Source organism: Dromaius novaehollandiae, chromosome 5 (genome assembly GCF_036370855.1).
Source record: "Dromaius novaehollandiae isolate bDroNov1 chromosome 5, bDroNov1.hap1, whole genome shotgun sequence".
NCBI lineage: Eukaryota > Metazoa > Chordata > Aves > Casuariiformes > Dromaiidae > Dromaius > Dromaius novaehollandiae.
In genome coordinates this window covers 62568369-62594093 of record NC_088102.1, presented here as the reverse complement: position 1 = coordinate 62594093, position 25725 = coordinate 62568369, and the positions used below count along the sequence as shown (strand labels likewise).

General features: G+C 45.5%; 1 protein-coding gene across 7 annotated transcripts in view; it reads right to left on the bottom strand.

Annotated features, from left to right (window-relative positions):
* Positions 1-3523: 3523 nt before the first annotated feature.
* LMO1 (LIM domain only 1) overlaps positions 3524-25725 on the bottom strand; it is a 74436-nt gene continuing 52234 nt past the window's right edge. For all 7 annotated transcript variants that reach the window (XM_026104559.2, XM_064513057.1, XM_064513058.1 and 4 more), the window contains 3 exons: positions 19576-19789; positions 8198-8323; positions 3524-3972 (listed from right to left, as the gene is read on the bottom strand). In XM_026104559.2, coding sequence (XP_025960344.1) covers positions 3867-3972; positions 8198-8323; positions 19576-19781 — 438 coding nt within the window. In that variant the 5' untranslated portion in view covers positions 19782-19789 and the 3' untranslated portion in view covers positions 3524-3866. The remainder of the gene's footprint in view (positions 3973-8197; positions 8324-19575; positions 19790-25725) is intronic.

Below are 25725 nucleotides of genomic sequence, written 5' to 3'. Positions count from 1 at the left end.
CAGCTCGTGCCGAGCGAGAAATACATTTTCCTTTCCGATTTTCTTATTGTCTGTTGAACATTTATAAAGCAGCAGAAAAGCCAGCGGCAAAGGATGTCAGCATTGTCTTTCAAGGGGTTAACATTTGTAAGATGAATGCTGTAAGAAGTTTTTTTTTTTTTAATTAAAAAATATATTTCTGGAGCAAAAACACAAGCAATAAAGAGTGTTTGCCTGTTGGGAGCCTTGTTTTGTAATGCGGTATGAATAACCAGCTGACAATCCCCGGTTTTGTTTTCTCTTCCTATGGCCACTGGCCAAGAGCCAGCCAACTTTATTGTCCTTGAAATGTCACAATTTGGAGTACGCGCAGAATTCCTCACTGCCCAAATTACTGCAGAACAGGCCTTTTTATTATACGGCAACAATGTGATCCTGGGCTCAAAGACTTACTAGTTAAGAAGATTATGTGTTTTCCTCTTTCTGTTTTGTTAAAGTGCCAAGTCTTGCATTTTTGGCATCTTCTAAAGAATAAAATGTCTTCTGAAATATTCTCTCGGAGCACAGAAGTTACCTCAGAGGAGCTCAGAAATTCAGGCCTTTTCAATAGTTTCTCATTTACTCAGAAGTTCAGACGCGTTTCTTTTCCTCAAAAGCTTCCAATTTCGGCAGCTTTGTGTGTACTGACAGCAAAAAATTGTCCTTCATAAGTTTACGCCACTTCACTTCTTTGCTGTTAATTTATTCCTCGTTATGTTGAACGGCCTCCCCCCGCCACGCGTTGAACGTTAACGCCACCCGGCACCTCGGCCCGTCCTCTGCCGAAAGCGCCAAATACGCCAAATCGCGGCGTATTTCCCCCAGGGAGCAACCTCCTGGGCACCAGTGGCTCCAGGGGACACGGGGACGCGGGGACATGGGGACGCGGGACGGCACCTCTGGAATTGCCCTGCACAGCGTGAGCCCCCTTTTTCCGGCATCAAGAAATGCAGTTTATAGGGCAATAAAAGAGGGATGAAATGCAAATATTTCTTGTAAAGTAAATTAAGCTGACGACAAGGTAGCAAACTGCTGTTAATATTCGATTAACTTGTTTGGCAGGATATGAAATGAGGAGAGCTGGCTCGTCAATAGCTGGGTGTTCAATAAAGCTAACGCTGCGCAGGGAAGTATAACATCCAATGGAAACACGGGCGCGCACAAAAATCCGGCTGGAGGCCGAGCCAGGACCTGCACAGCAATTACAGCGGCATCAGGGATGCGTGGAAAAGAAGCTGAGACTGTGGTTGTTTTTAAACGCTGGCTTGTTTCTAATCGCAAAATCGGACCGTGCTGTGATCAGCAATCACACCTCACTGAAAAAACAATACGGAGAAAAGATCCTAGATTTTAACATTTGCAGTACGAACTTAAATACCGCTTTGATCTAAGATAAGGAGGCAAATGGCAGATAATTCAGGAGCTAAAGCCGGCTGCACGTGTTCGGGCATCGCGCTGGGGCAGCGATCCCGGCGACTTTAAGGCTTATTAAGGCAGATGCGGCGGGGTCACCGGCAGCGGTCCCTTGTATGCGGGGACTCAGGCAAAAGCTTAAATGTCAGACTATATGCCAGTGGTCACTAAACTGATTAAGCAGTGGTTATCTTTAGCAGTAAAAAGGCTATCTGCTAATACTAAATGATTAGAGCCTAAAATGCCATTTACTCTGCTCTGATTCCGCGAATGAATATTTATGCCGAGTGATGACTATAACACCATCAAAAGGTTTCCACGTTCTGTTCCTCAGCGCCTAAGTGATTATTCAGCAGCAGGTCTGCGCTCCAGCACTTGTTTCTATTAAGCAAATTTGCAGTACTGAGAGAAAAAAAAAAATCCATGATTGCGTTTTCCTTCTGGGCTTTCTATTTTTAAAGACATCGTGTTTCCGACAGCCTCAGGAGCATGTGTCACGGCACGCGGGCCTTGTCGCCGCGCGGGACAGATGTGCTGCACGACTGCTCTGCGCGCGCTCGCTCGCGCGAGGCAGGCAGGCAGCGGGACAGGCTTTATGCTAAACAAAAGCAATTCTGGTACCTTTAATGCTCGGGGCAGTGAAATCCATGCCCAGCCTGGCAGCCTATTTCAAAGCAATTAAACAAAAAGTTTGGGTAATAAGCTACTCCATCAGTACCCCTGGCCACCTGCAATCACCTCTAGAGAAAAAGCATCCAATCCACAGTTTCTTAAAAGACAAAAAACCCCCAACGCCGAATGACACAAAAATGGAATAGCAATTCATTAAAAAGTCACTTGTTCTTTGGAAACGGATCAGACATCTTATAATGAGTCTTCCCAACCCAGAAACATCTGCTTACACAGAAGAAACCCAACCAGTCGACCCAGGCGTTGGAGGCAGAATCAGAGGGCAGGCAGTATTTTGGAGCACACTAAGTTCCTGGGGTTCTGCTTTACCTGTCTTTAGCCAGCTTCAGTCGTGGCTGTACCACAACACCATTACTTGCAACAGGCAGAGCAGCACCAAGACACACCGCATGTAGCATCTGCAATGCAGAAAACACTTACGTGATTCAAGACCAGTAAGCAACTAAGTCATGCCAAAAAAGAGTAATCGGTGTCTATTTATTAGAGGAAAGGAGGAAAAACAAAAAGCAGGACAACAAAATAGAGAGCATTGCAGTCATCCTTTACAGCCGCTGGGTGCACCACGTGAAGCGACTCTCCCCGTACACAGAAACCTGTTCGGCACAGCCCAGCGCCTCGCACACCAATTGCGTAGCCTCGAACGCCACCGCACAAAGCAGCGCAGCAGGAGCCCAGCTCCGAGCTTTTCCGCAGGGCTGGTTCAAAGGGAATCCCAGTGCTTTCGGGACGCAGGCGGTCTAAACACGCGGCAACAGCAGCGAAAAGGGCTGCAGAGCAGGTGATGCAGCTTCCGCGCCGGGCTGCACTCGAACCCTGACATCCGCTGCTGCAGCAGCTCAGACTTGGACAACCGATGTCCCGCAGAAAAACAACCGCACGGCAAAGTCTGGACATTAACACTGTGGTCAATCACTGGGCACGTGCTGCCAGGGCGAGCGCGAATCTGTTCCTCAGAGGTCAAACTGCAGAGGAACAGCACCAGCCAGGCCACAGAGCTCCTAATTGTGGCGATGCTCTGTCTAAACGTACGTATAGAGGTGAAAAGAGAGACAATTCATGGCCAACAGTGCAACACTTCACAACAGTTTTCACGACACCTGACAAGCAACACTGACAGTCCCCAACCTTCACCCGTGTGGCCCATTTCCTCCCCATGGACCCCGCAGGGTTTTTTTGGAGACAAATCTTCGTGCAGATCAGATAGGTTTAATTTTGGAGCAGTGTTTCTTCCCCACTTTGCGCGCGCATGTGCGTGTACATACGTACATACTCTCGTGCTTCTGCCTGTAGTTTTATTCATGCAATTTCAAGTGATTCAGGTATATATTTTTAAAAAGTCTGGTCAACATCAAACACAAGAAATACAGGCTTTTACCATATGAGGAACAAACCACAACTAAGATGACCAGGAAACATTCATAATTTTTAATTCACACCAGTAATAAAATTGCATTACATTTTTCATAAAATAAATGTTCCAGTTTATATACAGAAAACAGACTGTACAGAGCCCTCCCCAGACCCCAAAAACTCACAAACATACAGGCAATGCAGTGCTCAGCTAAGCAGGCACAACTGTACATCTAAAATTGTAACTGCTTTGTGTTGGGGGGGGGGGAAGTACTACAATGTATATAGTCCTCTCTGGACCAAGAATTAAAAAAATATTGCAGGCAAGCTGACGGACGCCCTCACTGCTGGCGCGGCCGAACGTCCATCCCACAGTGCTTCAGCGAAGCAGTTTGCTATTGAACCTGGGACTCGAAGCTCCCGTTGAGCTGCCCTTCCTCATAGTCCATCTGACACAAGATCATGTTGTTCTTCAGGAAAAATTTGTCTCCCACACAGAATCTAGAACAGAAAAGGACAGTGGAAGAAGAGGACACAGAGGTTTAAATCTTGAGGCAGAAGACAGCCAGTTGCAATACCGAAGGTAACACTCCCCTTTAGCTGCACCCAGGGGTCGGAACGAGGGGCTTGAAGGGAGTCTGGGTCCAGAGACGACCCCTGGGACCTGAGTTCAGTTTCCAGCCCTACTGGTGAGGTGGGGCCCTGGGAAAGCCAGTTTATTTCCCCCCCTTGCTCCCCTTCCCTGCACGTGCTTTTGGGTTTTGCGGTCTATTTTTATGACGCTGCGGCAGCCGAGCTCGTCTCCTCCTCTGCAATTGAACCAAGCGGCTCGGAGAGCAGCTCCCGATCTCTGCCGAGGCCTCCAAGCACCTGCAGGTACCGAGGACAGAAGGAGTTAAGGAATTTATCCCAGCAGACAAGAGGTTTCCAAACTCTAAAAGTGGGAAATCAAGCAGGCTATATTATGCAGAGTATTTGAAGTTTTGGCCGGTGTCCGTATTTCCACAGTTCCCTCAGGTGAGGCAGTATTTACACTCATTTACAGGCAAGGACTGGCTATTAAGTCCTTCCTCACCCCCCTGTGTACAGTGCTGAACAATAAATAGAAATTTCCTGATGGCTGGACTCCTAACCTTTATCTTCATTGAGCGAAGGGTAATGTTCTCTATATACCATGTAAATTGTTCTATTTGTATTAAAGTTGACAGAGAGGCTTGTGATATTTAACAATTTTATTTGACCATTAAGGTCAAAAAAGTTCCACATATAATATCTGAGAGGTGTAAATTGACAGCCAATAACTTCTTTGCATTCCCTGCTTGCTTTAGAATTAGAAGCTAATCTTTATTTCTTAAGATAACAAATGATGCTCCCCGAGCCCAGTCCCAGGGCTGCTGCGGGTTCGGCAGGGGCCAACGGTGTGACAGCAAACCCGAATGCCAGCCAGCGCCTCCTGCCCCAGTGCCCTCCAGGCAGAGTTTTTGGCAGGGACATCACGAAGTTCCCCTCTAAAATACTTTCTAGATTTGTAACCCGGGAACCTAGGGGCACAGCATCGCCGTGAAGCTGAGTATGAGGTGCTACAAGAACAGGAGCGGTCATTTTAGTACTCCTTTATATGTCCTAGATGGGCACAAAGTTTCTCCAGCTGGGCACCTACAAGTAGCTGATTAATTTGCCGAGGCAGCACAGAGGGAACTCAGGACTGCTTTGCACTTTACATCACTTCATCGAAGACCTCCTGTCTTCGCCCCTCCACAGCATGCGCTTCAGCAGTTCTGAAATTCCACTATTTTTCAGCATTACAAGTCTAAAAATTCATCTGATTTTAAACCAACAGCTCTTAAGCCAACAGCTGCGCGGCACACATTCTCCTGAAAACCGCGGCCCCCACCAGTAGGTTTGCTCGCTATGAATAACAGACACAGCTGCTTGCTTTCTGCTACTTATCATTACCTTAAGTACAATATAAATCTCAAGGAACAGCAATGCAAAAATTACTCTTGCCACCAGCATAATCAACAGCTGTCTCTTGCCAAATCTGCTCAGGGTCTAGAGGAGCAAAAGCAGGAGCTGGAGCACTAGAAGTGAGAGGGAGTGTGTGGCTGGACGGAGATGGGCAGAAAGTGATACTCTCAGACCCCTGGTTGTCTTGTATACTGCTTTAGTATAAAATTGTCAGAGATTTTGCTCTGGTGGATTTAACCCTAAACACAGTCTAACACACAGCAGTTGGTTGGCTGGTTATAAAGGAGGGCAAGTAAGCTGTAACAAAACTGAAGAGAAAAGTCTCCATAATCAAGTTTTTTTAGAGTTGGAGAAAGAGGTGGGGTTTCAACGTCAGAACGGATTTGGGGATCCATCTCTGCAGTTCTGACGTTGGGTTTACTGAAACACACTCCCTATTTTCAGTTCAGCTTCAAATGCTGTCCGTTATAGCAACACAACCCTCCCACCCTTTTGGGCCAAAATCTCTAGAGGAGAAGTCACAAACCTTTGAAGGCTTCAGGTCTCAGCCAAGAACACAATTTGCACGTAGCTCTACAGCTTCTACTCAGCTCATCTTTCAGAGAAACATTTCAAAAAACGTGTCCCCCCAAACTGAACACATCTCTGCGCCAAACAGTGACTGCAGCAGAGCTGCGGGATGACCTGTCCTTTCCCGCTCTGCAACGACAACGCAAAGTCTGCGGAGGTTATTTTAAGGGCAAAGCAGGACTCCTTTGCGGTGAGCACAGTAACAACGTTAGCTATTTTGAAGGGAAAGGAGGAGTGAGTTGCTTCGGAGCCTTTGTAATAAAGGATGGAATTTTTTAGAAAAAGCGCTCTCACCCTGAAGATGGAAGATAGGTGACACTAACTACACTTTCCCACGCACACAGCCAGTGTACAGTAGGATTTCAACGAAAAAATTGTTGTCCTACAACCTGCAAGGCCGAGCCCTGCCCTCCTGCCCCCTCCCACGTGCAGGCTGGTGGCGTTACTTGCCTCCTCGGGGAGGGACCATGGAGATGCCCTGCTCTCGCACCGCGCGGCGTTCGGGAGCACCGCTCTCCCGCCCAGCAGCGCCGAAGGCCGAGCCACGTAGCGCAGCGCAACGCTTCCCACCCTGGAGGAAAAGCCCTACAAAGCAGCAGTTTCAGCTGAGCCGCGGGGAGGGAACCCCTCAGCTCTGCAAACGCTCACAAGCTCCCGAACAACAACCAAGTCCGCCGCAGGAGCACGTTCACAGGCGACAAACGAGACTGGGCAACTAAAAGGCCTCGTGCGGCTTCTGGGAAGGAGCCTCTGTCCAAAACCGCAAGCCACTAGATGTCACTGCCGCCTCGGCGCAATAACCCGGCACGCCCGGCAGCTCGATTTATGGAAGTCGCCAATATTAATAGGAGAGTTTTCCACCTTGAACAAACACCGCCTCTGTGTTCAGTAACGTGACTTCGAGTAAAGCCACCTGCGCTACAAACTGCATGCCTCAGTCTCCTCTTACGCGCGCTGGCACGAACCGGGTGCAACTCCATCTAACTCAGTGAACTAAAGCACAGCCGAGCGAGGATCGGGCCCCACAGTTTGTATGTCCGCCTAAGTTTAATGGGGAAAGCAGAGAGGGTCTGCGTGCACGCACCGCGTACTGCTATGCAGACGGACACCCACACTGCACTGGATATCCCACAGCGACTTGTGCTCTAGGGTGAGTGAGGAGGTTTTAAGTCAGGCTTCTAACTTGATTTTCAGAATTAGGTTCCCCATCTTCCCATGAGTTTTGTCACCTCTGTGTTCCCTCACTGTCTCTCACGCTTTCACAAACGCGGGCTGAAGCACTGCCTTCCAGTCCCACCTTTGGGAAACAACCGCAACTCTCAGGACGTGAACTGTATCATGTAAGCGCAGCCTTTGGGCACCGGGCACTTACTGTAGCCTACATAAATAAGCAGCAGGAATGACAGGTACTTTCAGTCCTGTTTCGGACAAGGATGGATGTACCTATCAAAAAGCGATAACATATTACGTCTGCCTCAGTGGGCTTCCACTCTGCCAAAATCACCAACAAACAGGGCGCTGCGAGGATTTTTCACAGCCCTCCCAAGTTCAGCTGACTACAGGCAGCCCCAGGGAAGACTCTGCGCCTGACCCTCTACTGTGCACCGTGACGTGCGTTCTTCATGGGGTACAACCAGCAGAAACACGCCAGCTCTGTCTCAAGTCACACCACCAGCAACACCGAGTAATTACACAACAACTAAAGGCACTAGTTCCTAATGTTGGAAAGGGCTTAACTAGAGGGTATTTCTCCTTCCCCTCCCTCCTGTCTGCTCCTTCTTGGCTGTCCCCATTTTTGAGCCTGGCAGAAACCTAATTTAAGCAAAATAAAGCCAGTTTGCCAGAGAGGATCCTTCCTCCACCATCAGTGTTCTGCAAATCGGGTAGGCGCTGAAAGGATGCCAAAGTGGTTTGTTTTATTCAGCAGCAGCTGTGCTGCATATAACAGTGTCCAGATCTGCAGCCTCTACCCCCCCCGCCCCCAATCCCACCAGCTCCAAGGGGATTTGCAGTGAGTAAAGGGGCTACAGGTACTAACATGCATCACACAGGTCAGCCTAATAAGCCCATGAGCTCACGCTAGCAGGCTGCGAGACCCAGAAAGGTAGCACGGATCAAACATTTCCCTATTTTGTCGGCAAAGGTACAAATTAGTTTGTGTTTGTGTGTACAATGACTGTGTCCTCACCGCTGGTTGCAGAGCTGACAGGCAAAGCAGTCCAAATGGTAAACATTATCTCTGGCCCTCATCACCATCTCAAAGGCAGGGATCAGTTTACTGCAGGCAGCACAATTCCCGGTGGTACCAAAGAGCCTGCCAAAGAAGCACAATCATTAGAAGCCATTTTAATTAAATGGTGGAAGGACTAATTAAGTGTAATTAGCAGTATCAAATACTGTATTGCACCAATAAATAGAAGTTGCAGTCTCCATTTCGCTGACCAACCAGCGTGCGGGAACTTGGGATAAAACTGCCTGGTGAGCAGGCTCCGATTGTCAAGATGAAACTTCATTTGCTTTGTGAGCCTAGGGCTAATTTGCTGTCTAATGGAGAAAAGCATTAAACACTTAGACCGCTATTTTGGGGCTCACAAAATTTCAGTCAAAAACTATCCGCTGCTCGGCGGCGCTGGGGCAGGCTCTCCGAGGCAGCCTTCCTCCTCGGCCCCCCCTCGCCCCACTGCTCTTCGCTGTGACCTAGCGGAGGGAGGCAGGCCGGTGGCACGCCAGCCGCTCACAACAAGACGCAGAAGACTTGCAAACTTTGCCAACTCTGACAGGCAAAAGCTATAGTATAACTCAGGAAGAAGCTACCTTACTTACCTGCTGTTTAAAATGGAAGAGCACAAATTCTCCTGCAATGAGTAGAACAGGATTTTGCAAAGCATTTCAGAGAGCAACCCTCCTCCCGCCGCCACGTCCCTCCTGGGGATGCTAAGCCCTTGCACCCCAGCGCGAACAGCGGTTCCCCGCCAGCTCCCCGGGCCTCGAGGACAGCCCCTCGGCACGGGAAGCTTTGCCATTTCCATCTCGGCATTTGCTATCTGCCTCCCCAGATGTCTGCTGCTCTTACGGCTCCCGCAGGGGGATTCAGCCAAGACCGCAGCGTCTTTCCCTCGGCCCCGTTCTCGAACACGGCCCTGCAGACCTGCGCGTGTGCCAGGGGCAGCACGCCGCTGCTACGTTAAAGCCACAGGAACCGGTCAGGGCGTGAGTCAACAGGCCAGTAAAACTAAGTTTCACCCGAGACTGTGGTCAATGCACATATGATTAGCGCTTTGCTTTGGAGAAGACAGAAATCCTATTCTTGGGACTCCGAGGCTCCAGATGTATCGCTGCCACTCATCACTAGCTCTGCCTGCGGGTGACGCGCCACCGCCTGCAGACGTGGCCGGGCTTGTGGGCTGCTTCCAGCCGCTGCTTCTGGCTGAGCCCACAACATACAGACAAGGAGCACCAGGAAAATCTATAACCAATTTCCAAACCTGCTGTTTGCCAAGCTAATCAATACTAATTATTATTGGCCAGTAATTGTGAACTAAAACACTCAGTAATGCTGCAGAAACCTCCACGTGACTCTCCCACCCTCACAGTGCTGCACTACCAAAGTTAGCTTGCTCCTCAGTTACAAAAAAATGTTCCCCTTATTCTTCATCAGCAGTCGTGTCAGTGGTCTTTCATTACACCTGCCTGGAAGACCTCAAGATTTCTTCTGAAGAAACAGCAATACATTTTCCCCGGAAACTTAACACAAAACAAATGCACGCCTGTGCTACAGCGGTTCAAGACAGAAATGTTGCAAAGGGAGTACCAGGCATCCTTCCTCCAAGACGCCATTTGAAAAGGTTGAAAAGGCAGAACAAAATCCCACGCAGACACACAGCCCAACTGCACCGGCAAATTCACTGCCTACCCATGCAACATGCAACGGGCAGCCCCTTTCTGCCTGCGAGCTGACTCCCGGCTCGCTCCTGCTCCCGCCGGCCGGCAGGAGAGGCAGCTGGGCGCAGCACCGTGCTCCCTGACTCTGGCGGGCTGCGCTGAAGACGTGACATTGAAAGCGGATAGGTCTCCACCCCGAAATGGCCTGGCCCTCACGCAGGACCCGCTCGCAAATCACAGCCACTAGCAGACATCTCTCCAGTCCCTTCTCCGAGGTCACTGCCCCCTTCCATGAGTACCGCGCGTCAGCACAGCAAGAGCAGCCAGCTTTGCGGCAGTTTTGCCATTTTCCGCAAAACAAGGCATACGTTTTCAGAGTACCTAGGTCACAGCAAACTCTGAGCCCAGTATAGCAGGCAGGGAAACTGGGAGGTTAATCCTAGATTTGCTCTGTGACCAACACTGCTACAAGCACAAGTATAAAATATCCATTATTCATTAGCATCACAGTTGTGTGGAGCTCAGTCTAGATTAAACAAAATAAAGGGGCCCCAGACAGCACCATTTGCATTGTTAAGCAGGCGCTTTTCTTCAGCCTTCAAATAGGAGACTTTTCTAAATGGAAATGATGGGGAAATTGGGACAGATGTTCACTTAACTATTTAAACAGTTAGCTTAAGAAACATGAAAAATGTATTTGGCATCGCATTCACCTGTCCCCTTTCAGGGGTTTGGGGGTAAACCAATTGTTAAACAGCTTTGAATGTTTGCATAAGATCTGAAGCTTATGTTCGGTCCAGCTGAAATCATGTTGCCTTCTAAAGTCTACATAAATGTAGCTTCGAGCTAGTCAGGGCGCTAATCTTTTTCTCTTCTATCAACTTCCACAGTCCTCCATCCCCTCCCTTTCTCAACAGATGAACATTTCACACTTATTCTAGCACTTCCTAATTTTAATCTGCTTTTCAGGGAGTGATTTAGAGCCCTGTATATTCACCACGGTTCTAAAAATATGCTGTAACTTGTAGCTCAGTGAACATAGACCCCCCACCCCTTTTTTTAATCTGCTGGAAGAAAAGCAAAATGAACAAGTTCTTCCGCCTTTTTGTTTTGTTCTTAAAAAATTGCCACCTCTGATACTTGCTTACCCGGAGGCTACATGAGCTGAAACTTTCTGAGGTGGTGAGCTTAGCATCATTGCAGGAGGGAGAGAAGACAAGAAGCAGGAAGAAAATCGTCTACCAAAACCCCATCTATGGTTAAATTTAAATCAATCCCACACGAACAAACTGATCTGCATTCTGTCCCCCAGACACTTTCATAACAGATGCGATACTCTTGCACAAATTCTCACGAACGAAGTTCAAGCACATTACAGAAACCTATCAGAAGATGCTCAGCATCTACTTACCAGCTTGGTGCTATTGGCACAAAAGAAGGTCAAAAATATAGAAAGGTTTCAGTTTGGAGTTGTTTTGCTTCTTCTATAAAAACATTTTTTTCATGTCCTTTTTGAAGTTTAAAAGGCAACAATTTTTAAGTACAGATTTCTCCTCTCTTATGTAACAGGAAGACCTAGCCAGCTTGTAAATAAGCACAGACTATGCAGATTTAAAATTTAACACAATTAAACTTTTACCCTGTGGTAGTAATTATGTTTAATGGCTCTTAGCCTGAACTTAACCATGTCTATTGTTGTCAGCCAGTCTAAAAGCAGGAGTTTGTCCAAGGACAATTTTCTGTAGTTTACAGGCACACTAAAAACCCAGCTATGCTCTAGTCTGATTGGCCATTGATGTCACTGTGTATAGTAAAAATTAAAGCTAATTGGCATACGGGAGCAGCAGTGAATACAAATGAATCGATGGGAAAAGAGGGGAGTGCTCTTGGAAGTAGCATGCAACCGTCAGGGGATGCTTCCTATGCAGAGTCTTGTCTGGATTGAAGAGCAATCTTCTGCACACTTATCCAGAATTCACCAGCTCCATAGCCAGTTCCTGAAGTTAACGGAACATACAGTAAAATCGTCATCACTCTACAGCTTTTGGGGGAGAAGAGAATGGCCAAGGGTCCTTACTGCAGGGAAAACACAAAGAAACTTCTCATAAAAGGTTTAGCACCTCTTTAAAGATTTTTCCTTCCCAGACCATAAATGCAGGTCGGCTACACTGAGGAACTGGTTACCTCTTTTTGTCATCACTAAAAACAACAATCTGCTTTATTCACTGGCTACAAGGAAAGAGTACCTGTTTCCGATCTTCTCTCTAGGCCAGGGTCTGACTAGCTAATAGCTTGCAAGAGGGAAGGAGTCTTCCCTCCACATAAAGAGTGAAAATTTTGGAGCTGTTGACTTCACAGAAGGAGATAAAAAAGAGGAACCAGGACAGGCACATATAAATAATGAATGCTACAGAATGGATAGGTTGGGAGTTTCAATCTTTTAAAAATTTTTTTAAACACAACATGAGCACAAAGCATAAGTTCAAAACTAAACAGCTGAGTTGAAACTGATAATTCCCCAATAAAATAGGCCTTGTCAACACTGAAAGGTAAGAATTAAGAGTTGAAAGAATATTAAACAATCATCTAAAGATAAGCAACTATATTTGTAGATATCTTGTATACTTAAATATTTGTCTACATATTCGTGTATCCAGATTATCTGACTACACAGGTTTTTGAAGAGCCACTGAACCCCCTGCTTATACTCTCTCCAACTAGAAGGTGAACCTGGTTTTCCCACACTTTCCTTCTGTTTCTGCTATTGTTTATTTCCTAGATTCATCAAGACCTACTCTAGATAAAGACTTGTTTTACACGCCTGAATTTATTGCCATGAAAGATTTTCCCTCTACCATTTGAAACAACTAGCCTTCTAGTGAGGCAGACTCTTAACAGCTTACAAACAATATTTTTCTCCAAACCATGCATCCAAGGATATTAGAATAAGAAATATGCTGAGATAGAAGTCTGATTTGACAAAAGTACTGAATACGCCAATAACTGCATGAAAAGCCTGAACATCAGGTAAAGAGATAAAAACAGTAAACTCAAAAGCAACTCAAGGCTCAAGGTTCCCAATTTCCCTGTAATCAGCCTTTGTGTAATATTCAAAGAAATCATTTGTTTCTCCTTGCTACCGTGAAAAAAGTATAGAAATCAGATAAAGATATGCATTAGCCATAGGCATTTTGGCATGGTAAATATATTAGCTGGCGTGCCCTTCTTTCCAGGATAATGTTGTCAGTGCTGCAGTGGAAAGTCATGTCAGTCGAAGGAAGGGAAATGCATTTTGATACTAATGAAGTTGGTCAAGTTGTCCTTTCACGATGCCTTCAAGTTCAGTTTGGAAGAATTTACATCTTGCATGCCAAAGGGGTTGTCATTCATGGATAGCTAAACAGGAGGAGCCGAACCACTGTAGTATAAAAAGCCCTCCGGTTGGGTGACCACTCTAGCTCACAGATTACTGGGCATCAACTTCAAGGTTGCTCAAGGATGTCTGTCTTCAGCTGGAGAACTCACTTCAATGTTCACTTATTCTGTCTCCTTTGGTCTCTCCCTCCGTCTTTTGGGGATATTTACAGTTGTTACTGGGACTCTGATAAAAGGTAGAAGTCGTCCTTGCCTTCTTCCCCTGCCACAGCCTTCCTATGGCAAAACTGATGCTGCTGACATGAAAACCCATCTTGGCCATCTCAGCCACTGCTGAACACACACGGAGCAATGTTCTCTTAGGGGAGTTTAAAAACAGCTGTCAGAAAACTGCCAGTTGGAAAGCGCTAGAGGCATGTTAGTACATCAAAGCCCGGAAGAATTACTCCCCACAAGCTTTCCCCCTCATTGGGAAGTTATGGAGGAAAAGAAAAAGAAAAAAATAAAAAAGCCAATGAACAAACTGAGCATGGCTTGTTTATCCTGGAAAGCTTGGGCTGTGGGAAACTCCTGGACCAGCTACTACGGAGAAAAAGATCTGTGCTTTAATGGCACAAAGCACAACAATGCTGCCAAGACACAATGTATTTTGAGCCTAATTAATCCTCCTTAATCTGTATAGATACCAAGTGTAGAAGGGGTATCCTATGTAGCATGTAAGATTCTGTTGCGATGCAAGAAGAGCATTTCAATTTAGGAACATTTTAGGTTCTGAGCAGACACCATTTGTTCAGCCACACTGCATTTATACCTCTTCTCCTCCCAAGGAAAGAGTACTTCTGGGCATAAATGCACTGAATGTGTCCCTTGAAAAGCAGATCACCACCTAACACTGCACACTGTCAGCGCATGTATGCACACTATGTTCTTATTGTGGCAAAAACAAAATATGCTTTTCCCTGCTTCAAATGCAATTCAGCTTCTGCAGCCTGAAGCTACATTCAGGAGCATTACTGATGTTTCTGATAGATTAGCTTAAATTTTGCTAGTTTTGGTATATGCTCTCCAATTTCTGAAGACTTGTGCTTAAATGCGCAACTCACTTTGACTGTTTGGTTTAGTGCTTTCATTACTGACATGCAGAAGCCCACTAAAAGCAAAGTATTTGCCTGCATTCTTCTGCATCAGAGAGAAAAATCCTTCCATGTCTTGGTACGATCACTTTCCATATTCCATAACAGTAATAAATGCTGCACAGTTGCTGGATACAGGGCACTTCATCTAAAGGGATCCCAAAGCAATTCACTAACAACTAGTTTCACTAACTGAAACTGCTAGTGACACTAGGAGCAGAACAAAAAACAATATCCAAAAACTGGAAACCACAGTAATTGTGATTATCTGGACGAGGAACTGCCCACTGTGGAGTCCAGCAAGGACAGAGTTAAAGCTTCCACGATACAAGGAGTGCTCTGGAGGCATCAGCGCCGGGGAACGGCAGTCCCGCTGGGATGTCTCCGTGCCCCTCGGACAGGCATACAGGATTGCAGAGTTCTTGCCCGTCAGTTGGAGGCACCAGCTGCATACTCAGGTTGCAGTACTGATCAAAAATACGCGAAAATTTAGTGAAATGAATTTCTATCAAGTCCACTGAGAACAATATCAGGCCTTTCCAGAAAGTCTTTCACTCCTACTGATTTGCCATAGTTTTTTCAGGCAGGTTTTGAGGTTTCTTTGGAGTGTAATTAAGGTCCCAATCATTTTAAGTATCAAAAAAATTAAAAAAAAAACCAAACTGACATGCTCTAGCAGCACATCATATATGCAGAAGTGGCAGTTCTGTTTCTGTCAAAGTGAGCCTGACTTGCCTTTGCTTGCGTGAGGGTACCGCACCACCAGAACTGGAGTAAAAAGGAAAAAAATCTTCATTGTTCTCCATCAGCACATCACCCTGAAATTCAAGTTGTCAGCTCCTCCCGGGAAACCCTGATACAACACCCAAACAGCCACAGCGAGCCTGGCGAATGTTTAATTACGGCTCAGAACAAACACCACGTTGCTGTTTGTAGGGTCTGAGGAATTTTCAGAGCGGCATCCTGAGGTCCTCTATCCCAGAAGCAGTTTCTTCAATAGCATTTGCTTATCAAAAATAATTAGAGGTAGAAATGCTGGAGTTCTGATTATGAAACAAATGGTAAATCTATTTGCTCAGACAAAATGTATCGAAAGATACATCTAGACACAGCTGGAGACTGAGGTGATACTGCAAGGATAACAACTCAAGATCCAATTTCATCTTTCATGATTAAAAAATGAGCAAGAAAGTGTTTTATGAAATGTGAAGGTTAACAAATGTTCCTTCACAAGCAATGACGACAGTTTATCTTTTGAAACAAATGATTTGGCTATGGTCTGCTAGCAGTTCCTGAAATATGCTTGAAAAATTTCTTCTAAAAGCCCACTGAGGACGAGCACAGGCAGCAGAGGGCCCGGCACCTTCTCCGACACCCCGGGCCCTGCACCGGCCGCAGCTGCCCCGTTAAGGCAGGGCTCTTTGCTGCTGACCACGGCGCAGGGCGCCTGCTCCCGAGGACGACTGCCCAGCAAAGGCCACACCTGAACAGCCGCTCCAGCCAAATTTCTAGGCTGCCCACAACCTTCCAGGCGTCCTTTCTGGTGCAATATTAGTACAGTACTCGACACCGGTCTTATTCAAAGACATGTACAGAAAGTGCCCGACAGTTAATTCCTTTCACTGCCCTCCAAATACAGTACTCGCTTCTGGGTGCGAGTGAAGTGTGAAGTATGAAACCTTATTTATGGGACTGAATTCTGCTAAAATTTGGCAAGTAGAACAAGTAACATGGGTTTGTTTAGCCAGGAAAAAAAAATGGCTATAGGCTCTAAAATTATTAAAGGGAAGGAATGAAATGTGATGGGAGTAGATGATTCTCCAAGAAGAAAAACACAAAATACCAGCAGTGAACTGACAACAGAGGAGATGGGGACAGCAACTTTAGTGCCTTCTATTCACAAAACTAACAGTTAAAAATCAAGACAAAAAGAAATATTCTATGTAGAAAGCAACAGAAGACGTTTTAAGGTAAAAAAATTGCTGTATAGTTTTGTAAAATAATGGACTCCGTAGCACCTTACCAATTCCTATTCTATGACACTGAAAGAGTTACCTAGCAGCAAGGAAATAGAATGCAAGAGTGTAGCAGAACCCCGAAACAGCATATAAATGTAAATTTATTTATCAGCAAGAATGCAAAACATCACAGCTATAAAGCTGGCTAAACAGCTGAACGTCTCTTAACGAGTGCGTTACAAAATCATTGTTACTGCTTCCTGCCCCATCCTTAGTCACGTTCTCTGGGATACAATGATTATGTTGCACTTCCCAGCAAAAACAGGTATAAAACATTTCCAGTGGCCAGTGCAGCTATAACAGACTAAATTAACAACGGGGGAAAATATTTAAAGTAGGAAGTACTAAAAACTCCCCCACAGAAATTAGCTAGCAACACAATGAATCTATCCACAGCGGTCGTCTGAGGTGGTTAAGACTTGCAGGGATCTAGAGGAGACTCCGCAGCCAATCGACGTGCTTAGCACCTCTAGTGATACACACAGACTTCTCCCATTTTTGCTCACAATATCTAAAATTTCTTTAGTGCAGAGATTGTCTGACCCAGTTTTACGGGGCTACACAAGTCTCTGCTTCACAATTTGACAGTGCTGCACAAATACCAGCAGACTCCCCCCTCGGATAACCGGGGATTATTCCGGCCCGACAAAGGGAGGCAGAGGAGCTGGAAGACCCCTTTCACGCGCAGAAGGAGTTTGCTTCAGAGACCACACTTCACTATCGCTACGACAGGAGCTGCACAGACTTGGTAAAACACCAGCCCCAGCTGCTGCCTTCCATGTTTCACACCACGACTTGCCCTCCCTTCTCGAAGGCTGGATCTGCACCTCCCGGCTGCCCTCCCACCTTCAGCCCAGCCTGCTTGCGTGCCCCAGCGAGACCAGCCGTCCAGCGCCCCATTAGAAGATCACAGAGTAAGCTTTTCCACCTCAGAGCAGCACTGTGAGGATAAACCAGCGAAGGAACAAGATGCTCCACAACTATGGTGACAAACAGGTTCTCGTAAGCGCTAACAGCATTGCCACGCTCTCCTTTGGCTGTTCCAAGGTGCCTGATTCAATGCCGTACATTAGTTTTGTTACGAAACTAGAACAAACCCAAATCAATACACTGCTCATTAAATAGAGGAAATATTAGGTAGCTCATAGGTCTCAAAAAGCAAATGAAAATGGGAATCACTGCCCAGCAGACTTATTTCTAGTGGGGTTCTGCAACACTGAATATCTTTCTTTCAGGTCAGATTTAAAAAAAAGCATTGTTTATCAAGTGCACGAATGACAAAGTCTGGAAAAGTGATAAATAACAAAGAGGAGGATGACTGATGGGGAGAGCTGGATCACTTGGCAAGCTGGGTGTAAACAAGCAATGTGTTTTAATACAATCAAGTGTAAAGAAACACTCTTGAAACTAATGTGGCATATAGTTTCTGGAAGGAAGACTAATCCTGGAAGAAGCTCTCCTGAAAGGTATTGGGGTTCCTTGTGATTAGCACCTAATAAATCCCCATTGTGGTACTATGATAAAAATAATTAATATGATCCTTGAACAAGTTATATGCTTCAGAACAGTTATAGTCTTCATTGCTAAGTCAGAATTATGCCCACAATACAGGAAGAGTACAGCTGAACTGAAGGAGGGTAGGTGAAGAACCAAAATGACAGCCGGTGGTTAGAAATGTGTGTGTGTTACAGTGCCTTCTGGAGCTCAGCTTCCCTAGCTTAGCACAGAGAGGGTCAAGGACACCTCCAGAGCAAATGACTCACGGTACTAGCAAATACTCAGACTTAAAATAAGGTACAAAATGTGTTTTATAATTGCGAAGCTAGTTAATTCTTTCCTCATCACGTCCTTTCCACCTTTCCAACGGCTGCTTACCCTGTCTTTCCCTATCCAGACACCTTCTACCCTTACTTTGGTCTCTCTGCACGTACAATTTGGGGATGCATCCCCCTCCCCTGGGTAGGCCTGTGACTGCTGCCTGCACGGTGGAATTTGAGCTGAGGCATTTCACACGCGCCCCGAGAGCTTCAGCTCAACCAGGAGCAAACCCCCCGGGTGGAGGACGCTCTGGTGTGCTGACTGCTGAAAGGCAAGGGGGCAGTTCCAGTAAAGCAGGTAACAGACTTATTTCTTCTTATTGGCTCAAGGCTCATTCTGTCATTTTCCGAGAGAGAAACTTGTTGAGGTTTTACTAAGAAAAAGCTTACTATGACTTTTCAGGAATATGACATATGAAGCATCTGAGCACTGACGCTAACATAGCTGGCTTTTTAATACAACAAGGTTAGCTAGCTTTTTACTTCCCTATCTTAAAACAGGGTATTGTTTTTGTTTTGCTTCAGATGTGTTTGCTGGTTCCAGAGGCCGAATAGGAAAGGCTATCAGTACTTTATGAAAAAAGGAAAACACACACATTAGCTGGAGATCAAGCACATTCTTCCAAAGGACAAATGAAAGAAAACTGTGAGTGTTTTGCAGTGTGACCCTCATAAGAACGTTTGTATTAGGGCTGCTGCTTATTACAATTTATTTGTGCTTAGCTAGGATACTTTTGTACAACCCCCCCATATACACCAGGTAAAAAATCCCATCTGTTGCTCTTTATTACAGACACACACTGACAGGACAGTTCTAACTCAGAGTTATTTATGGGCTCTATAGACTTCCTTGTGAGGACAAAAAAAATTGAAGTTAATCTGTAATTTTGGACTGTTTTGCTCTGTTTGCTTACACTCTGAAACTCAGTGAATGCAAGCAGTTGGAAGTCTGTCTAAAAGCTATCATTGAAAGAGAAAATAAAAAGGTAAAGTCATTGTGCAAGAGCATAACATTAGAACTATGCAAGAAGAGTTCATAATCTTGTCCTAACTCTTCTCAGTAAACACCTTCTTTTTTCTTATTTCATAACAATAAAAAGTTAAGTCATGCCCTTCTCCTCCTATCTTGACCTAAAAATAGCATGCCACTTCACTGACTACAAAATACTTTAACTGCAAACAAAAAGCCACGCTTAGAAAGAGGAAGAAACTCCAGCCACTTTTAGGCAAGGGTAACCATGCACAACTACGTGTTTTCATAGTGGAAGTTTAGAAAGATAAACAGCTGGCAGCAAACTGAGAGGCTTACAGAAAGAGCCAGCACTACGTTCCTCTGTTTACCTCAGGTAATCTCTGCGGCAAAGAATGAGATTCGCTTTTGTGTAAAGAGTTGATCCAACCTCTCCAAGACGACAGTCACAGCAGGCGCACTTCAGACAGTCTTCATGCCAATACTTATCGAGTGCCTTCAGAAGGTACCGGTCCTTGATCTTCCGGTTGCAGCCAGCACAGCCCTTCTGTTTCCCTTTGGGTTGTACAGATAACATCGGCACACCTACAACACAAACAAACCACTGAGTTTAGAAGATATTCAAACAGTTTAAATAGGTTCCTTGCATTTCTGGGTAGCATTCAGTGATCTGCAAGCAAACACCGCTGCTGGTTTCATTACGAGGAGTTCACATTGCAAGAAGTTGCAGGTCAAAGGAAGTTCAGTTTCATCTGCTGTCACAGGGTAAGCGTTCACTTGCAGGAATGGGACATTTACTTCCTAAGGGTAGAGCTGACACAAAACACCAGACTCTTTTTTAATTAACATCCTGCAGCAGAATAAACTGGTTGCAATTTCAACATTTGCTTTTTCCCTCATTAACAGCACCCTCATGTTGTTCATTACCTGCTACAGGCAATTACGGAGATCAGAAGGGCAACCACTGCATGTACCCCCCCATCCAACTCCGCTGGATCAAGCCTGATTGGGAAAAGAAGAGAAGAGGAGGGTGCTAAAGATGAAGTATGCCACCTTTTCCCCTCCTTTGTAAATGGCACTGATCACAGAGGCCTCAGTGAAAGCTACAGCAGTCCCTGGGCTGCTCTAAATTAAATGTTATTCAAAAGTCCTTCAAGGACTGCTGAAAATAACCCGGCCAGTGTCTCTCTACCACTCGTGAAGCCATACTCCTTAACAGCCAGCAAAGCTTTCTGCCTCCTCTCTGTACCACTGGAAAAGGTACTAAAAAGCTACAACTTTTTTTCTCTCTGGAGATCCCTCCTGGGACTGCAAAACAAGCATGAACTAACGGGGTAAGAGGTGGTGGCAGGACATTCAAGTCACTAGGCTAGTGGGACACCTCACCACGGCTGCCTTCTTCGCTTTGGCAGTCTTCACACTGCTGGCTCCAGCTTTTTCCTCTCCTCTAAACAGCTACTGCCTCCTGTGCCCAATGCAGGTTAGTGAGCATTCACTAACCTGTGCTGGGCACAGGAATTGTGAATTCCTGTCTCCCTTCTCAGTTTAAAACAGAGGAAGGGAAGGATTTCATGGAACCTATGGATGAGGTGGAAAATTAAACAAGGATTGTATTCTGGGGGAGAAAGGGGAGAAGAGATGATAAAAGAAGAAATGAACTTGCTGAGAGGCCATAATCCCATTTGCTCTGGAGCCCTGATTTTATTTTGTTACCAATTATTATTTTCACTGGTGTCAATCAGTAAAAATGACAGCAATGGGCCTCTAATGAGCATGCAGTGGGCTTAACCAACGTGCAGAAGATGAGGGGGCACTCTGCCTACAGTAGCAGGTGTCACTGGATATATGCTCTTATACAAAGTTAAGCCCCCATTTCTATAGCAAGCCAGATGTCCCAGAAAGTAGCAGCTTTATAATGGAATTATTAACAGCCCCTTAACCAGAGTGGAACTAGTTAGTGCCACTGTAATAAGTGACATTTGCTGCTTTCCTTAAAAGCAAGGGTGACCCAAGGGTGGCTAATGCTCAGCACATGTAAAACTCACCACTCTTACAGTAATAATTGCTTTGTCAGAGCTGCAAGCAGACGACAATAGCACTTAAGACACTTCTACACAAACAGTGAGGTATTGATCCATTTGTTATCAAAGTGGTCTCAGCAGCATGGAGACAGGTCAAGTAACATTCAAAAACTCTTAAGGCTTAAAGAGCCCTCCTGCTCTTTGCTGCAGCACACTCTAAATCCACTTGCAAAGTCGATACTAGCAAACTTTTGACACCAGTGACAAATATGCAATAATTAAGCGAAAACCTAAATCTGTGTTCAACTGCCACCTACGCAACCCATAAGGCCACTCATCCCGGTTCTGCCAGAGCTCCTGAGCATCCGGGAAATTATGCACAGAGAAACAGCCACACAGCTGGAAAGAGGGAAAAGACAGGGAAGTTTGAGAAGCATAATACACTGCAGATGCTCGAGGTCAGATTACAGAAGCCGGGCCCTTCTTGTGAGAGTTTCTGACAAGGACGCGGGAAGTGGCCCAGTCGTTCTGGGTACACGGTACTTTTTACATTTTAAGAGCAAAGAGATGCTTCATTTCATGAGTCTTTTTTTTTTCAGGTAACTTAAGATCTTCATGACCTGTTCTGTCAGACTCCACACCAGGAAATTAACACTTCATGCAAAGAGATTGCCATACTCTAAGACAGGGAACTGTGCATACATACATTTGCACGTAAGGACAGTGTAAGATTAGTAGCAGTGGTGAAAGAAAATACTTTGCACCTAGGGAAACTAAGAGCTCAATGTGAGAATTATTTTTTAGTATAGGAGCCCTAGACACCAGAGAGTCAAGCCCTCCCTCCTCCCCAAAACAGGCTCCCTAAATACAAGCTATCTACCCTTAGAGGTAGCACAGGATTTGTTACGAATGGTGTCATGGTGCAATTCTTTTTGCAATGTTCATTTTGCAAGTTTGGCTAAGATACACTGGTCAGCCATTCATATATTTAAATATGTCAATATTTATATACTTAAATTTAAAAAAAAATGGTCAAGCAATTATCTTCTGTCTGGAAAGTACTTCTCATCAGAAATTTATGATGCAACATTCACTTTTTCAATTTATCTTGAACAGTTTATTTTCTATAGAACTTGAATTCCCAATTCTTTCCCAGTTCTTTCCTAGCTGCTGATTCCCCACCTGTAAGTACATACAAAATCCTGAAGATTTTAAGTGTCTACTGAAAAATACATACGCAAAAGTCTTGGGTACATCCGTGTCAGGATTCAACGTATCAGCATAAGGTTTAAACACACCAAATCCAAAGTCAATTTTCTTCTGCACAGAAATGTTGCTATGTTAGTAATGGTACTTCTCCCATTACTGTGCTATTGTATCCCCAACTTTAGCAACTTACGTGCTTTTCTTTCCCCAGACAAAGTCAAAGTGGGACTGCAAAGCAGATGGTTGACCAGAAACTAAGTTAGCTTGATGACCCTGCATCTGGAGATGCTGCAGACTTCAAAACGCAGATTCTAGCTAGGCAAATGGAACCCCTTAAACTCAGCAAGAAGCTGCTGTAAAGGGGAGGTTTGAGATCATCTGTGCAACTAAGAAATACAGGACCTTCAGCCAGATGCGACTTCCCAAGCAACCTGAGCACTTGGGAAACCAGTGCCCCTTCAGAGCTGCAGCTGCCCCGGCGCAGAGGAATGGGCCCACGGGAACGGCACCATGGTCAAGCTCCGAGCGCAGGAGCAGTGACGAAATCCTGGTGGGAATGTTAAGGGAAGCCGATTTGATCAGTGAAGGCGGGTTGGCAGGCTAGGAGGGTTTCTGTCACGACACAGTAAGCAAGCCTGGGGTCACTAGTCCCCGACGACTCGGGGGCTGGCTGTTGCAGCAGCTCCCGCCCTGTTCGCGGCCCTCACAGCCCTGCCTGCTGTCTGCTTCGGTTTCCTGCTACTGCAAGCACATCATTGTTTTAGGAGAGGCTTCTGCAAGTAAGAGGAATGTAACACTTTGATTTTCTTCTAATAACTAGCAAAGGAACAGGTATATATATATTTTAAGCAGTACCTTAAGCAAGGAAAAAAGCTATGTATTTGGTCAGTGTTCAGCAGGGGGCTTTCTAATGAAAAAGGTACCATTTCAGATATCATATGATGTTCAAAGCTGCTATTCCCGCTCAGATAATAACGAGCAAGGTCAGCCTCTGCTGGTCAGGTTCAGTGTTTCGAAATTGCATTTTGGTCTGCGAGGCTTCCCTCCGACATCCCAACCAGCCGATCTGAACGGCGTGCTCACACAACTGCAGAAAGTTGCAGCTGCAATTAGCTGGTGAGCTGACACAGCAGGCAAGGCGTGAAACAAAATTTCAAAAACTGCCAAACTTGATCAGTGAGGGTTCCTTGCATGCTTGCCATGTCATTTCCAAGCAACAAGAAAGCAGCATCTCAAAAGCTTAACCCCTTTGGCAGGCTTGCAGAGAGAGGACCCAGGCAACGCCAAGCCCCACTTTCCTCCTCCTACCTCCCCACTGACAAACCCCCAACAGTCAGGGCTTTGCAGGCAGACACTGCTTGGAGAGCTGCTCCTTCTTTTTGCAGATTTCTCCAATGAGAAAGGGCAATGATGCTTCATTTCTCTATTTAGATTTTTTCCCCAGTACTTAGCAAACAGGCTAAGAGACTGAGTTCATTTTGATGAGGAGCACGTGGTGTCTAAACAGGGGCTGTCGAGAAACAAAAGGCTCACCTTAGACCGATTCCACCTGCACTATGCCAGCTAGGATGAGGAAAAGAAAAGTACCTTTGCAGAGCTAGAAAAACCAACACTGGATACTCAACTGCTCAAATATGTGTTCACAAAGGGAACTCTGGGTGATTGCTAAATTCTGAAAGAAACGTCAAGTTCCTTTCTCCTCTCCTGTTGCTAGCCATCCATTGCTATCTTTTCTTAGAAACAGTAGATGAGGCCTTTCTATTTTTGGCTACCTACACTCTCTTCTTTGCCCTTTACAACTTAATAGACTTGCTGCTGGTAAATACAAAACAAAACCTGTTTTGAGTGCTCCGAGCTCCAATGCACATTAAAAAATTATAGACACCACCTCTGGTCATACTGAAATTTATGACTGTGTCTAAAGAGGCTGTTATTGTAGTGGGTAATCTAAACTTTACCTCTATTCACAGTCGGAAAAACTGGCTTTAATCAGCCCATATCTTCTCAGTCGGGGTCTTTCTGTAAAATTATTCAGCCAGCTTTATAACGCAAGTGTCCACTAAGTACACCCCTAAGTTTTCCTAAGCCATTTTAGTGATATTTCCATTCACATGGCAATCAGCTGCAGTTCCTCTAAGGGCACTGTTCATAAAGCCTCATTTCCAAGACAGCCTAGGAACTTTTTATAAATGGTAGACCTTTTAAATAACAGTTATCTGCAATGGTCCTACGGCGTATGTCTCCACAGTGCTCTGGTCTGCAAGAGAGCTGCTGGTCCCCTCTGAAAGCATGGAAGTTCACCACCTAATTTCTTTAATGCAACTCTAAAGGTTAATTGGTCTGAAAGAGTAATGTGGGACTGCTGGCTAATGATATATGCCTCAAGGCTTTGCAGCTTGCCTGTATTTTATACAGTCAAGTCCAGAGCATAAAACACAGGTGATATCACCACGGTTTTTCAGACCCCCCTGGCCGCACGGCTTGGCTCCCCCTCCCACGCGAGCCCTCCCTGAGCCCGTCGCGGCAGCGCTGAAGGCGGTGCTGGACGTCCCACCTGCGTTTCGTGCCTTGTTAGAGGGGGCTCAGTTCAGCGCCGCCGCGGCGCTCCTCATTACCGCTGCAGAGAACTAAAAACAAGCCTAATGAGGAGCGCGGGAGCTTACAGTATGGGCTGGGAGGAGGGACGTCCTCCCACGTTCCCTAAGGAATCTGGCCAAAATCTTCAATTTGCCATTTATGACAGCTAATTAGTTATTCTATTCAAAATCTTTGCTTTAAATAAAAGAACTAATTATACACAAAGGTCAGTCCCCCACCTCCTGTGAAGCACACATAATTGGCTTATTTCCCCAACATTGTGTGTATGTTTTACACAATGCTTTCAGGCAGATGGCTTTAACTCTTTCCCTCTGCATTTTTTTTTAAACTTTTTCTCAGATTAGCTGCTGTTAGCATAAAAGCTTGCTCAACAACAAAGGCGATAACTGTGGAAAAAAATACCCACACCCCGAAAGGTTCTTGACGTGAATAACGCTTCCTATCCGCTTGTACAGCACCCTGCACATAGAGGCACTGGAATTCGGTTCTTACTCTCCTCCACCACAAACTCTTGCTTGAACAGTGGCTTTCAGTCTCTGTGATCACATTTCTGAACAAGCCATCCTCTGAAGGCCACAATTCTTACAGGTTTATCTAACACTTTTTTTCTTTTTTCTTTTTTAAGATTTATTGCAATTTGTGTAAGTGATTACTGTAGGAATCCAGCATTCCAGTGCTAAAAGCAATTTTGGTTTA